The sequence below is a fragment of the Rhinoderma darwinii genome, chromosome 6, assembly GCF_050947455.1.
Source record: "Rhinoderma darwinii isolate aRhiDar2 chromosome 6, aRhiDar2.hap1, whole genome shotgun sequence".
Classification (NCBI taxonomy): domain Eukaryota; kingdom Metazoa; phylum Chordata; class Amphibia; order Anura; family Rhinodermatidae; genus Rhinoderma; species Rhinoderma darwinii.
This window is the reverse complement of record NC_134692.1, coordinates 84788179-84804618: the sequence shown is the minus strand read 5'-3', so window position 1 is coordinate 84804618 and position 16440 is coordinate 84788179. Positions and strand designations below refer to the sequence as shown.

The following is a 16440-nucleotide window of genomic DNA, read 5'->3' as shown; positions in this document are numbered from 1 at the left end:
ATCGAACGCCATACAGCCCCCCCCTGTAGGGAACGGCATACAGCCCCCCCCTGTAGGGAACGCCATACAGCCCCCCCCCTGTAGGGAACGCCATACAGTGTGCCCCCCCCTGTAGGGAACGCCATACAGCCCCCCCCCTGTAGGGAACGCCATACAGCCCCCCCCCTGTAGGGAACGCCATACAGCATCCCCCCTCCAAAAAAAATTCGACCTACAGTGTGTCCTAATAAAAGACATGTATCCCCTATCCACAGGATAGGGGAGACATGTGTGATCGCTGGCAGCGATAGGGAGAACGGGGGACCGAAAGTCCCCCTGAAGTTCTCCATGACTAACCTCTGACTTCCGGCGTCTGCGCAGCTCTGTAGAAATGAATGGAGCGCTGGTCACGCATGCGCACAAGCGGGACCGGCGCTCCATTCATTTCTACGGAGCTGCCAACACAGACCCCGGATGTCCGAGGTTTGTGATGGAGAACTTCAGGGGACTTTCAGTCCCCCGTTCTCCCTATCGCTGCCAGTGATCATACATGTATCCCCTATCCTGTGGATAGGGGATACATGTCTTTTGCTTAATGGCAGAGCAGGGAGATACCTCCCTGCTCTGCCGTACTGTTCAGTGGCGTCCCGCTGTAGCAGCCATAGCGGCTGCTAGCGGAGCCTCCGGCCATGGTGGGGGCCCGTGCCGGCGGGCGACACGGGCCCCCTCATGCCGCGGGCCCCGTAGCAGCCGCTACTGCTGCTACGGCGGTAGTTACGCCACTGTATATATATATATATATATTAATATATATATTAGAGAATGGTCAAGTGTTGATTTCAGAACAAAAATATATATATATATTATGGCCTTACAACCAGGAAACCCAGCCAGTTAGAAATAATATCAGCATATTACGATATCTACCAATAAGGTTACCGGCAACGAACGTTATACTGCAAGTAGGATATAGAGAGATTTAGAAAGAGTGAATGAGTAACTGGCAATAATCAATCAGACCCAGAATGGTCTGCTGACTCCTCTGCATATCCCGTTAACCAAACATATCATATGGGAGGTAAATATAGAATATAGGTCACCTATACATACCATGATGGCCAAATAATAATGAAAGAATAGAATTATCATTAGCAATCTATCAGAACGAACATATTAGAGTGGCTAGTTAGATGGAAACAAATGAAATGGCGCAATCCCAATGAGTAAGAAGATCGAGTACGAGTACGGATTTGAGATCCGGACAATCCACTCGTAAAGAGATCACCGATAAAGAGTTGAATTGCCCGGTATCAATGGTGAATGACTTAAAGAGGCTCTGTCACCAGATTTTGCAACCCCTATCTGCTATTGCAGCAGATCGGCGCTGCAATGTAGATTGCAGTAACGTTTTTCTTTTTAAAAAACGAGCATTTTTGGCCAAGTTATGACCATTTTTGTATTTATGCAAATGAGGCTTGCAAAAGTACAACTGGGCGTGTTGAAAAGTAAAAGTACAACTGGGCGTATATTATGTGCGTACATCGGGGCGTTTTTACTTCTTTTACTAGCTGGGCGTTCTAACGAGAAGTATCATCCACTTCTCTTCAGAACGCCCAGCTTCTGGCAGTGCAGACACAGCCGTGTTCTCGAGAGATCACGCTGTGACGTGACTCACAGGTCCTGCATCGTGTCAGACGAGCGAGGACACATCGGCACCAGAGGCTACAGTTGATTCTGCAGCAGCATCAGCGTTTGCAGGTAAGTCGATGTAGCTACTTACCTGCAAACGCTGATGCTGCTGCAGAATCAACTGTAGCCTCTGGTGCCGATGTGTCCTCGCTCGTCTGACACGATGCAGGACCTGTGAGTGACGTCACAGCGTGATCTCTCGAGAACACGGCTGTGTCTGCACTGCCAGAAGCTGGGCGTTCTAAAGAGAAGTGGATGATACTTCTCGTCAGAACGCCCAGCTAGTAAAAGTAGTAAACACGCCCCGATGTACGCACATAATAGACGCCCAGTTGTACTTTTACTTTTCAACACGCCCAGTTGTACTTTTGCAAGCCTCATTTGCATAAATACAAAAATGGTCATAACTTGGCCAAAAATGCTCATTTTTTAAAAAGAAAAACGTTACTGTAATCTACATTGCAGCGCTTATCTGCTGCAATAGCAGATAGGGGTTGCAAAATCTGGTGACAGAGCCTCTTTAATTGGCTAAATGTAAGTTGGCCACAAGGATCAATCAAGTCAATCAAACGGTTCAAAGGGAGGTCACAGGTGGTTTTAAGTAGGGATCTTAGAAAGCAAAAAGCAAGGATCCCGATGAAGGTTAAGAAAATGCGCTGCCACTGATTTTATAACCTTATCCTCAGCATGGTCTTGACGAGCAAGGGAAATTGATCGCCAGTTAAAATCCCCTAGGGGGACTGATACAAAATTTAAGATAAAGTTTAATCAAGTTTTCAGTAATAAAAAAAAAGAAAAAAAAGAACGGTATTGCCGCATCCGTAAAAGTCAGAACGATTACAATATAACATTATATACGCACCGTAAAAAAAACAAATAAAGACACCAAACTCGCAGTTTTTTGGTCAACTTAGATCTAAAAAAAAATTAATAAAGAGTTGTATCTACGAAAAAATGGTACCAATAAAAACTGCAGCTCGTCCTGCAAAAAATAATCCCTCACACCCCTCCGACTAAAAAATACAAAAGTTACGGCTCTCAGAATGTTGTGAAATAAACAATTTTTTTTTAACAAATAGTTTTTTTCTTTGTAAAAGTAGTAAAATATAAAAAACCTACATAAATTTATCACCGTAAATCGTACTGAGCTGCAAACTAAAGTTAAGTTGTCGTTTTTACCGCACGGTGAAAGCTGTAAAAACAAAACCCAAAAACAACGATGGAATCACATATTTTTCCAATTTCACCCCACAAAGATTTTCAATACATGGACATATGTCTGTTTTCAACCGTACGAACTATGTAACTACGTAAATAGTGATAATAGAAACGACAACTCCTCCTGCAAAAAATAATCCCTCACACCACTCCAGTTACAGAAAAATAAAAACAGATACGGCTCTTGGAAGGTGGGGAGTGAATAATTTAAATGAAAAATAAAAAAAATGGCTTTGTCCCGAAAGGGTTAAGCACTTAGAACTTTGTATGGAAACACAATATCTCCTAGAAAGCATTTGCGAGTTACATCTTTAGTCTGGTCTTGCACCTTATTTTGGGTTTTCACTGGTAGAGGGTCACACTGGAAGAGGTTGTTCCTTATGACCTTCATTTGTATTTCTCATGTTTTTAGCGGTGTTTTAAAAGTGTATTGTTTGTAGGTGTGTGTATATAATACGTATATATATATTAGTCTTTCTCAATGAATTAAAATATCATCAAAAAGTTAATTTATTTCAGTAATTCAATTCAAAAAGTGAAAGTCATATATTATATAGATTCATTACACACAGAGTGATATATTTCCAGCATTTTTTACTTTTGATATTGATGATTATGGCTAACAGTTAATGAAAACCCAAACTTTAGTGTCTCAGAAAATTTGAATATTATATAAGCCCAATTTTAAAAATTATTTTTAATACGGAAATGTAGGCCTACTGAAAAGTATGTACAGTATATGGAGGCGATCAGCATGTGGCACTGCGAGTTTGCTGGCCAATCAAGCACAGTGATACTGTGGTTATTAAACCAGGTTATATAAAGTCCAGAGTCAGCGCAGACGTCTACCAGGAAATTTTAGAGCACTTCATGCTTCCCTCTGCTGACCAGCTTTATGGAGATGCTGATGTCATTTTCCAGCAGGACTTGACACCTGCCCACACTGCCAAAAGTACCAATACCTGGTTTAACAACCACAGTATCACTGTGCTTAATTGGCCAGAAAACTCGCCTGACCTAAACCCCATAGAGAATCTATGGGGTATTGTCAAGAGGAAGATGAGACACCAGACCCAACAATGCAGACGAGCTGAAGGCCGCTATTAAAGCAACCTGGGCTTCCATAACACCTCAGCAGTGACACATGCTGATCGCCTCCATGCCACGCCGCATTGATGCAGTAATTCATGCAAAAGGAGCCCCGACCAAGTTTCGAGTGCATATACTGTACATACTTTTCAGTAGGTCAACATTTCGGTATTAAAAATCATTTTTGAAATTGGGCTTACATAATATTCTAATTTTCTGAGACACAAAATTTTGGGTTTTTATTAACTATTAGCCATAATCATCAACATTAACCCCTTAATGACCGGGCCATTTTGCACGTTAATGACCAAGGATTATTTTTTGTTTTTTCACGGTCGCATTCCAAGAGTCGTAACTCTTTTTTTATTCCGTCTACATAGCCGTATAAGGGCTTGTTTTTTGCGGGACGAGTTGTATTTTGTAATTGTACCATTTTTAGATGCTTATATAATATTGATTAACTTTTATTAACTTTATTTTAGAAGAGAATTGAAAATAAGCAGCTATTCCAGCATTAATTTTCACGTTATAAATTTACGCCGTTTACTATGCAGCATAAATAACATGTTAACTTTATTCTATGGGTCGGCACGATTACGGGGATACCAAATATGTAAAGGTTTTATATGTTTTTCTACGTTTGCACAATAAAAACCCTTTTAGAAAAAAATTACTTGTTTTTGCATCGCCGCATTCCAAGAGGCGTAACGTTTTTATTTTTCCGTCGATGTGGCCGTACGTGGGCTTTATTTTTGCGGGACAATGTGTAGTTTACATTAGTACTATTTTGGGGTACATATGACTTATAGATTAACTTTTATTTTATTTTTTATGGGGGGAATGGGAGAAAAGAGAGAATTTTGACGTTGTTTTTTACGTTTTCTTTGGACGCCATTCATCCGGCGGTTTAATTAATATGTTCATTTTATTGGTCAAGTTGTTACGATCGCGGGGATACCATATATGTGTATGTGTGATTTGTTTTGACCGTTTTACTAAATAAAACCACTTTTTGGGCCAAAAAAGTAGTTTTATTTGACTTTAACTGTAATTATTTATTTATTTTTTTCACAAACTTTATTTAACTGTTTTACTTTTTTTTTTTTAGTCCCACCAGGGGACTTCACTATGCGATGTGCCGATCGCATATATAATGCTTTGGTATACTTCGTATACCAAAGCATTATTGCCTGTCAGTGTAAAACTGACAGGCAACCTGTTAGGTCATGCCTCCGGCATCGCCTAAAAGGCAGATGCTGAAGGCAGACCTGGGGGTCTTTGTTAGACCCCCGGCTGTCATGGAAACCCGACGGCGATCCGCGATTTGTTTGCGGGGGCGCCGATCGGGTGACAGAGGGAGCTCCCCCCTCTGTCAAACACATTAAATGCCGCTGTCACTATTGACAGCGGCATTTAATGGGTTAAACTGCCGGAATCGGCGCACGCTTCGATTCCGGCAGTTGCAGCAGGAGCCAGGCTGTGTATAACAGCCGTGCTCCTGCCGCTGATCGCGTGGGTACAGTCTCAGTACCCGCGCCATCACAGGACGGATATATCCGTCCTCCTGCGCGAACTAGCAGCTGCTGAGGACGGATATATCCGTCCTTCGGCGTTAAGGAGTTAAAAGAAAAAAATTCAGGAAATAGATCACTCTGTGTGTAATGGATCTATATATGAGTTTCACTTTTTGAATTGAATTACAGAAATAAATTAACTACTTGATGGCAGATGGGCTCACACAATTTGGTCAAAATGTGGACTAAGAACCTCCCTATTGTAAGTAGATTTAGCAGTTATGAATATTTATTTATATTTAGTGGCTCAGGTGACATTGGTGTTCACAGTGTGCAGTCGCCATATTCTTTTAGCTATATATATATATATATATATATATATATATATATATATATATATATATATATATATATAGGGGAGGAAAAAAAGCAGTACTGCATGACTGTATAGGTTGGTGCTATGCGAAACTGACCTTAATCCAAAACAGTCCTATAGACATGTGAAGAAATGATCGCAGCACTCCAATAGGTTGATGTCAAACAAAAATGTGGTTTATTGTTCCATGTTTCAAAGGATAAGCAACGTTTCAGTCCTCTCACAGGACCTTTTTCAAGCTGAAGTGACATATGCAAAGCAGGGTTTTTATACCCATGTGCAAACAAAGCATAATCAACAGTGATTAACATACAAACATATAAAAAAGGACAACATTTGGCTAATACAAATGTAAAAAAGTGCACAGCACCATATAACAATATACAAACAGTTATTGCATAAAGTGTATATAAAAATTCTGTGTTACAAAACAGTGTATTTAATCCATTACACTAACATTGAACAAGTATATGTATTAGTGAAGGGGAGGAGTTACGAGCAGCTCACCAGTCGCCTAGCCTCAGACCAAATCGTGCAAGTGCTGTTTCAATTAAAATCCACAATCCTCCAGCGTCTGCAATAGTCAACAGAGCATGCACTAACAACACGTTGTGCAAAGAAGGGCAAACATCCAATCAGCGGACGGCGACCCAGGTTGCCATGACAAAAATCTACAGCAGCCCATCACAAACAAGTTCGTCCCGTAGTGAGAGTTCCGAATCCTCAGCTCTTGACATCACTCAAACAACGTATGAATTGTAAGTAAAATGTATTTTTTCAAGGGAAAATGCCAAAGTCAACCGCACCACGGATTCCCATACAGTCTCCCACACTGGTACTAGCGAGGCCTTAAAGAGGCTCTGTCACCAGATTATCAAATCCCTATCTCCTATTGCATGTGATCGGCGATGCAATGTAGATAACAGTAACGTTTAGTTTTTTTTAAAAACTATCATTTTTGGCTAAGTTATGAGCAATTTTATATTTATGCAAATGAGCCCTTCTAATGGACAACTGGGCGTGTTTTCTCTTATTTCCAACTGGGCGTGTATTGTGTTTTTAGCAACTGGGCGTGTTTACTTCTTTCACTGCACAATCACACTGTGCTGTGGATCATGCTGGGCTGGAACAATGAGAAGTGTAGGACACTGATTAGTCACTGATTGGTCAGCCTCATACACTCCTCTGTACAACACCCAGTTGGTAAAAAGTAAAAACACGCCCAGTTGTCCATTGAGAAACTCATTAGCATAAATCTAAACTAGCTCATAACTTGCTCAAAAATGATCGTTTTTCAAAATAAAAACCACTGCTGTTATCTACATTACAGCGCCGATCAGATTATGTAGGAGACAGGGCACTTATAACCTGGGGACAGAGCCTCTTAAAGCTGTGTAACATCTGCGATCTGACGAGAGCAGGCACATTCAGCTTAGAATGGTCATTGACATTATATGTCTCACCTGGTACTTAAATCTACTTTACTCCATAGTATCAAAAAGAACTTTAGCAGACCGGGTCATTATCTATTTTAAAAAAAAGGGGATATCCACAACGAGTCATCACTAAACAGAAAAACAGGGTACAACAATTTTCTCGAGAACAGGCACTGTGCAAACATCGTAAAAAACAGGATTTAGATAGAATGCCTTTTGTTTCTACCTACAATGATTTAAGTCACGAGATAGGGAATATCAATAGACACCATTGGCCATTAGTGAGGGATGGCCACAGTGATATTAAACAATTCAACATTTGTCCCCTTATGTTGTATAGATGTCCCACAAATTTAAAGGATAGAATGATGAAATCGGACATTATAAGTAACACTGGTTCTTGGTGATAACCATATTTGAAACCACGTAAAATGGGGTGTTTTCCGTGTTTGCGTTGCATTAGTTGTGCATTGATGGTAAAAGGCAGTCATTTCATACATCCAGACAGCGGTCATAGCTTTAAAATTAAGCATTTTTTGACATGTAGTTCTGATTGGGTTGTATATGTAATCTGGTGTCCGTGTAAATTTCTGTATGTTCGAGAAACAATGTGTGACATGAAGACACGCCTCAATAATCATAGGTATACCATTCGCAAGGAAATGAAAGATCTACCAGTGTCCAAACACTTTTTTGATAAGGGACACGGTGAACGTGACCTTCGTTTCATGATTATTGACCACATACCGGCATGGAAACGTGGGGGTGATAGGCTCACTGTTCTAAAAAAGCGTGAATTAGAGTGGATTTACAAACTTAACACATTGAGACCTAATGGACTCAATGTTGACTTTCAAGTGTCAAGAGTGATGTCCAGTTAATCTTATGGGATATTACACTTGGGAATTGTTCTGCTTAAGTGGGGGTTTTGCCTTATTTCCTCTATTATTTATCTGCCAATTTTTGATGAAGTGTAATGGTGACATGATAAAAGTCATTTTTTTAATTGCTCTTTACTTTTTTTCCCTTTTAGAATTGAAATATCGTATGGGGACGAGCCACACACCGTCGATGAACAACAGACTCCGTACAATAAATTGTGGTGCAAGCTATATATATATATATTGATATTTTTTCTTCCTCTACTGTCTGTTAAATCTCAATAGTCAACATTTATCGCCCATATTACTATAGATTATACGAATGTTATGTTCTAGGGATTTGCCTACTCCAATCAAATACTCTTTAAACTCCTATTGCTTTTTGGTGCGAATATAACAGACCGTTATGTCTATAATGGATAGCCACTACACGAAGGTGTGGGTGACAGACCATATTAGACATGGAGCTTGTCTGATACACTACATTGTAGATGTTGGTGTCCAGATAATGACCCGGTCTGCTAAAGTTCTTTTTGATACTATGGAGTAAAGTAGATTTAAGTACCAAGTGAGACATATAATGTCAATGACCATTCTAAGCTGAATGTGCCTGCTGTCGTCAGATCTCAGACGTTACACAGCTTAAGGCCTCGCTAGTACCAGTGTGGGAGACTGCCTGGGAATCCGTGGTGTGGTTGACTTTGGCATTTCCCCTTGAAAAAATACATTTTACTTACATTTCATATGTTGCTTGAGTGATGTCAAGAGCTGAGGATTCGTAACTCTCACTACAGGACGAACTTGTTTCTGATTGGCTGCTGTAGACTTTTGTCATGGCAACCTGGGACACCGTCCACTGATTGGTTGGCCTTCTTTGAACAACGTGTTGTTAGTGCATGCTCTGTTGACTATTGCAGACACTGGAGGATTGTGGATTTTAATTCAAACAGCACTTGCACGATTAGGTCTGAGGCTCTGCGACTGGTGAACGGGTCGTAACTCCTCCCCTTCACTTATACATATACTTGTTCAATGTTAGTGTAATGGATTAAATACACTGTTTTGTAACACAGAATTTTTATATACACTTTATGCAATAACTGCTTGTACATTGTTATATGGTGCTGTGCACTTTTTTACATTTGAATCAGCCAAATGTTGGCCTTTTTTATATGTTTGTATGTTAATCACTGTTGATTATGCTTTGTTTGCACATGGGTATAAAAACCCTGGTTTGCACATGTCACTTCAGCTTGAAAAAGGTCCTGTGAGAGGACTGAAACGTAGCTTATCCTTTGAAACATGGAACAATAAACCACATTTTAGTTTGACATCAACCTATTGGAGTGCTGCGATCATTTATTCACACAGATATATATATATATATATATATATACATACATATATATATATATATTTATAAAGTATGATCATGTTGTCTCCTAGGAATACATGCCTAAAAAAATGATTATTTTGATGGCACCCCATTAGGATGTTATTTAGGCTATATTCTGTTATCAGTTTCAAACACTCCATAATCAGTAATATACACTCCTCAACATTGTAATTGCAACACTACGAAGGGCAAGCTGTAAGGTTAGGCAAATCGAGGAAGTAGCAGGTGTCGCTAAGATCTGCAAATTATCAAATTTTCAAGGACACAGTTCCAAACTGTGGCATGTGGGAGGGGCATAAAAGCCAGATTAAAAGCAAAGTTTTTAGCCAAATGAAATCTCAAAAATAGAATCAAGTAGCGTGGGATGATTGTGCGATGCCACCTGTTCGTCAATGTGCCAGTTATCGACACTTGATTTATCTCTCTGGTAGATCGCTACGCGCTTAGGCGACTTATCAGCACTGTTCAACGTTGCATATCCCGGAGGTAGGGAGAACAGCAACAAATGGGAATGACAGCAAGAGGTGCTCTGAAATGAACCTCTGCACGGACGGATCGTCTGATTGGAAAAATGGCACGTAATGATCCATTCTGTATTGCAAGTGAAATTGAACATCACATCCCAAGCCTAGGGCGGCAACCAGTGTCGATACAAACCATCACTGGGCTACGAGCTAGACGTTCAGCTACAGGTGTTCCATTGACCACACGCCACCACTCTAAAAGGCTATCATGGTGCACAGCAAGACAGCAATGGATGCTGGAATGGAGGTCTATCCTCTTCAGAAAAGAGTCCCGCTTTTGTCTCGGATGCAATGATAGCCGGAGTCCACGTGGGCAACGCCATGAAGAGGCCTTCACAAGGTAGCGTCCCCCCAGGTTTATGTTGTAGGTTGGCATAATGTACGGTAGCCGAACCCTACTAGTCTTCATTTGAGGTACACTAACAGCTCGGCGGTACATTGATTTGGTCGTGGAACCAGTGGTATGGAAATTTCTTCAAAGTGTCCTAGAAGCTGCTTTTCAACAGGACAATGCCGTGCCGCATGTAGCTCATGCTACTATGAGCAGCCTGCATGGTCTAAATGTGCTACCATGGCCTTCAGCGTCTCTGGACTTGTCTTCCATCGAGCACATCTGGGACGTCATTGGTCGGAAATTGCAAAGGGAACTGCCAGCAGCCAATCTTGATGATTTGGGTGCCCAAGTGCATTCAGCGTGCCATAACATTACTCAGACAACCATTAACCCCTTAATACTAAAGGTATTTTAAACCTTAATGACCAAGCAATTTTTTAAGTTTTTTCTTTATCGTATTCAAAGAGCTACAACTTTTTTTTTTTTTTTTTGTCGATATAGCTGAACAAGGACTTGTTTTTTTCGGGGCAAGTTGTATTTTTTAATAGCACCATTTTGGGATACTTATAATTTATTTTTTCACTTTTCTAAACTTTTTTGTTGAGGTAATAGGAAAAAAAACCTGAAATATCACCAGTTTTTTTTGTGTCTTAAATTTACGCCATTTACCATGTGGTATAAATAACATAATAACTTTATTCAGCGGGTCGATACGATTGCAGCGATACCAAATATATCTAGTATTACTACTTTTACAGGAGTAAAAACTATTTTTTTTCATAATTATTTGTTTTTGTGTCGCCATATTCGAAGAGCTTTTTTTTTTGCGGGACTAGTAGATTTTATTGGTATTATTTTAGAGTGCATGCGACTTTTTGATCACTTTTTATTAATTTTTTTTGAAGGCAGGATAAAAAGAAAACAGCAATTCTGGCATTGTTTTTTATTTCATTTTTTTACAGCGTTCACCGAGCGGGTTAAATAATGCAATAGTTTTATAGTTGGGGTCATTACGGATGCGGCGATACCAAATATATGTCAATTTTTTTTCATAATAAAGTATTTTGTAAGGGGAAAAAGTGGGTTTTTAATTCTGTTTACTTTGGATTTTTATTTATTTATTACAAACTTTATTATACTTTTTTTTTAACTTTTGTTTAGTCCCATTAGGGGACTTTACTATGCGATCTTTTGATCGCTTTTATAATGCACTGCAATACTGTATTGCAGTGTATTATGCCTGTCAGTGTAAAACTGACAGGCATCTGATAGGCCATCCCTCTGGCATGGCCTAACAGGCATTTACTAAGTGCAGACCTGGGGACCTTTGTTAGGACCCCAGGCTTTCCATTTTTTTATCATTTGCATGTCATTAACATGTCTATCCATTCCGTTATTTCCACCATTACAAAACTTTTCCTTATTGGTGTTGCAATTTCAATGTTGAGGAGTGTAGTAAGGTTTTCTGCTTTTATCAAGGATAAAAAAGGAAAATGTTCATATTTATTTTTTAGTATTGCTGTACTGGCTCTTTAAGGCTAAGTCACGCCTATGACGTCATAAAACACCTATAATGTCATAGACGGAGTGATGTAATAGCAAGGGGCTGGCCTTAAAGGGGCAGTGTTTATAGTATTGCAGTACTGGCTCTTTAAGGCTAAGTCATGCATATGACGTAAAAAAACATTTATGACATCATAGGTGGAATGACGTCATCACACCTATGATGTCATCAAGCCAAAAAAGTGCAGTCAAAGCCAGGAGCTGGCCTTAAACGGGCAGAGTTTGCAGTATTGCTCTAGTGGCTCTTTAAAAATAAACCACACCTATGACATCATAAAATACCTATGACGTCATAGGTGGAGTGACGTCATCATGCCGAAAAAGTGACCTCATAGCCAGAGGCTGGCCTTAAAAGGGCAGTGTTTGCAGTACTGCTGTACTGGCTCTTTAAGGCCAAGTCACGCCTGTGACGTCATCAAAGCACCTATGCCATCATAGGTGGAGTGAAGTCATCACACCTATGATGTCATCACGCCAAAAAGGTGTTCATATTTATCACAACAAAAAATGAGTTATACTCAATCTAGCTGTTTCTCCATTGCTTAAAACCAAACACTTATGGACTGTGGAATAGATCATGTTCCCTGCTTTAACAAGAGCATAATGTGTATTGATTGCTAGAAAACTGTAATTCAGCAGCATACATACATGTGCATAAGAAAATAGCAAATAGTTTATAGGTGAACTTTTTGACAGGCATATTAAAGGAATCCAAGCAAATGAGAGCTTGCCAAGAAAAAAAACATACAGAAAACGTTAGCTCATGCTGTTCAGGAATTATAGCACATTAAATCCATACAGGCAGTGAGAATGTTATATGTTAAACAATTAAATTATAATAATGTTATTACGTTATTGAAGATTGACAAACAAGATGAATTTTGAAGCATTCTAGCAAGGAAATAAAAGACAATGAGCACAATACAGACCCATTAAAAATTGTGGCACATGTTCTATCACAATGTTAGGCAGAGCGCACAAAGCAGGCTAGATGAAGGCAGACCATAGACAGCTAAAGGGTCTTCTGTCACTTTTATACACTTCATCATAAAAAGCATATTCTACCTAGAAGTACAAGCCCATGGAGGGTAGACTTACTAACACTAAAAATAAACTATGTACTAAGTAAAATATACGAATATGCTTGCCACTGAACAGCTGTATTGAGCATACCTGTGTGCTTCCTTTTCCTAATTAATACAATAGAATTAACTTTTTTTTTTTAAATAGAATCATATCTCTCCTAAAGAAAATGTGTATAATGTGTAACAAAATTAACACACTAAAGTATTTTAATCTCTAAAACCAAATCCTATTGATCCAATTATTAGATACAAAATCCATTGATAAATATTTTGGTGGTCATTAAAATGCTTATACAGTGTATTTTGCATTACATAGTTAGTAATGATAATGGCAAAATAATATAACTGCAAAAAATGTGTCACTGCATTTTTAAGATTAACAAAGCTTACATTTTTCATTATCTAGTGACTTTATTTGACTTACCAAAGACAAGACTGTTACTACTAAACAAAACCATCTACATGTAATATTTAGTATGCAGATGTTATAATTATTTTACACAAAAAACAACTGATGCCATTTTAAACGTCTGTAGAAGGATTATATGGGGACAATTATTTTGGAAATGGTTCAACATAGTTATTTTTTTTCCAAGAAGCCTTTTTTTTCTATTGCTATTGACTTGATAATTGGTTTAGAGAATAATGCTTATTGCTGGCCATTCAGTTATCCTACTGGATGCAATGCATAATATTAGCACATACTACTTATTCCGGTAATATGCTATGGAACAGAAGATTAGACGTCAGGCTGGAAGATTTACTAATAAAGAGGTTGATGTTCAGAAGTTACCTACTTTACAAAGATCAAGGTTCTGATGGCTTGCAATCTGACCCACGCTGTGCGTTGTCTGCCCTACTCCAGCCAATCACTTTGCTTCCTTAGAGCAGCGTAAGAGCAAATGCAAGAAACCGATACAGACATTCAAAGCATCATGGGTAAGGGTCAGGGGTGAAGGAATGCTCAAGCAGCTGCAAGGAAAAAGCAAGCATTCTAGAAAGGTTTGGTTAATTTCTGCACATTTTTAGTAATTCAACAAGTCTTAGCAATATCCGCTTCTCAAATATCGTCCCAGTGTAATTAAAAGAAAGTTTGATTCCAGGAAATAGACTCCTTTCTGGTAATATGGAGGCAATATATAGTTTAACATAATAGATGTATAAAGAATATTTAATAGGTTCAATGTCCACAAAAAAATTTCAGGAATATTTTAATGGTTATGTCCACATTTGCAACCGATACGAAAAATCTAAAATAAAAAATGTAGTAGCTTTGCAAATAGTCTAGATTTTAATAAATCCTATTGTTTTCGGTCTACAGCTTCTATACACACCCACGTGTTTCCAAGGTTACAGACTACAAACCCTGTGCGTGGTTTTTCCTAAGCTACAGGAAGTAGAAAAGGGGACAGGTCAGATGAACAGGAGTAACAAACAGGGCTTGTTTGTGATTTGTTACATCTGTAACTATGTAGACACACAGCCTGCATAGGACATGTAGACACAAAATAGTAGTAATTTTAATTTAGATGTGTGGAGAAATAAAACATGGTTGCAAAACTGTACTTACCCATTAAACTTGAGTATTTGAATCAACCACACAAAAATATATATGTTAATGATCGTGTGTGTGTGTGTACAATACACTTTTGTGTGAAATTCAAAACCTTTGAGTAAATAGGGATATTTGAAAATTGAATACTACAGGACCCTAAAAGCAACATGATAATTCTTGGAGTGATGCAGAGGGTAGTAGGAAACGGAATAGAAGCAGGAATAAAAAAAAAGCCAAAACTATATTAACAATTTCGAATGCATTGCAAGAGACAGAAAGTACACTGGCATTATTACAAAATAAAATTGGTATGTTTAATAAACCTTTATAATACAAACAAATCACACACCCACACTTTATCAAAATACAAAGACTGATTCTCAGATGGAACCTTCATACCAAGCAAATAATACAGCAAAATAGCAGACTGATGAAAACCAAAACAGCTCACACAACGAGCCAAAAGAGAAACACTATAAATTGCAAAGGAAAAAAGTTGAGACTGCAGAACAGACAGATAGCCAACCAGAGATCACCGTTAACAGCCGAAATTCCCTGTATCTCTGAGTCTGAACTTTTGCTTTGTAAAACTAGTAACCTTGGTTCAATGAGTCCTCCGTTGAATCGCTGAAAGATGACTCAGCCTCTGGATCAGGTAGTAGCCAACAGAGTTGTCTATTTCTGCTGTGTGTCTGCTTGGATTTGGAAGTCCTATATAATGAGGAGATCTGTTGAGGTGATCGTCCAAGAGTCTTCATTTTTGTTGTCAGCATATTACGCATGCTATAATGTAATGATCTGGGCTGGGACAGCCACTCATTCACTATTATGTTTTCATCATCTTCTGAATATGTATCTGTATTAAAATAAATTTTATTGATAGTTAAAAATATATATTTTTTAGTATTTTCAACTTATAAAAGAATCACATAAGAAGAATATGACAAAATACCTAGATTCTGAGGAACATTAATATAACATATATTACTAAACAAACTTCAGTAGCAACATTAGATATGTGTTCTCTAGTTCCAAATATCTCATAAGCCCTTCAGGACTGAGCCTGTTTTGGACATGTGGAGACAGCAGATTTTTTTCATATTTGACATGTTTTACTTTATGTGGTAATAACTTTGGAATGCTTTTACCTATCCAAGTGATTCTGATACTGTTTTCTCGTGACATATTGTACTGTATGTTATTAGAAACATTTGGTCAATAAATTCAGTATAAATTTGTGAAAAACACCAAAATATTGAGAAAATGTACAAAAATGAGCATTTTCTAAATTTAAATGTTTCTGCTTGTAAAAAAAATAGTAATATTACACAAAATAGTTACTAGTTAACACTTTCCATATGTCTACTTTGTTTGCATAATTTTTTGAATGTCCTTTTTTTCTAGGATGTTACAAGGCTTAAAAGTTTAGCAGCAATTTCTTATATTTTCAAAAAAACTTACAAAACCAATTTTTTTAGGGACCAATTCAGTTCTGAAGTGGCTTTAAGGGTCTTATATATTAGAAACTCCCCATAAATAACCCCATTTGAAAAACTGCACCGCACAAAGTATTCAAAACAGGAAATAGAAAGTTTCTTAACCCTTTAGACGTTTCACAGGAATTAAAGCAATGTTTACAAATTTCATTTTTTTCTGCTGAAATTCATGTGTATTACATTTTTTTCTGTACGGCTGGGTTCACACGAGCACATTAACGTCCGTAATGGACGGACGTATTTCGGGCGGAAGTCCCGGACCGAACTCAGTGCAGGGAGCCGGGCTCCTAGCATCATAGTTATGT

The 16440-nt window shown here is 38.4% G+C and overlaps 1 protein-coding gene across 1 annotated transcript in view; it reads right to left on the bottom strand.

Moving 5' to 3' along the window:
* Positions 1 to 16440, bottom strand: part of TNRC18 (trinucleotide repeat containing 18) — a 778682-nt gene that overhangs the window by 193107 nt on the left and 569135 nt on the right. Inside the window, exon 15 of the mRNA XM_075831538.1 lies at positions 15238 to 15495. Within this exon, the coding sequence (XP_075687653.1) occupies positions 15238 to 15495 (258 nt within the window). The remainder of the gene's footprint in view (positions 1 to 15237; positions 15496 to 16440) is intronic.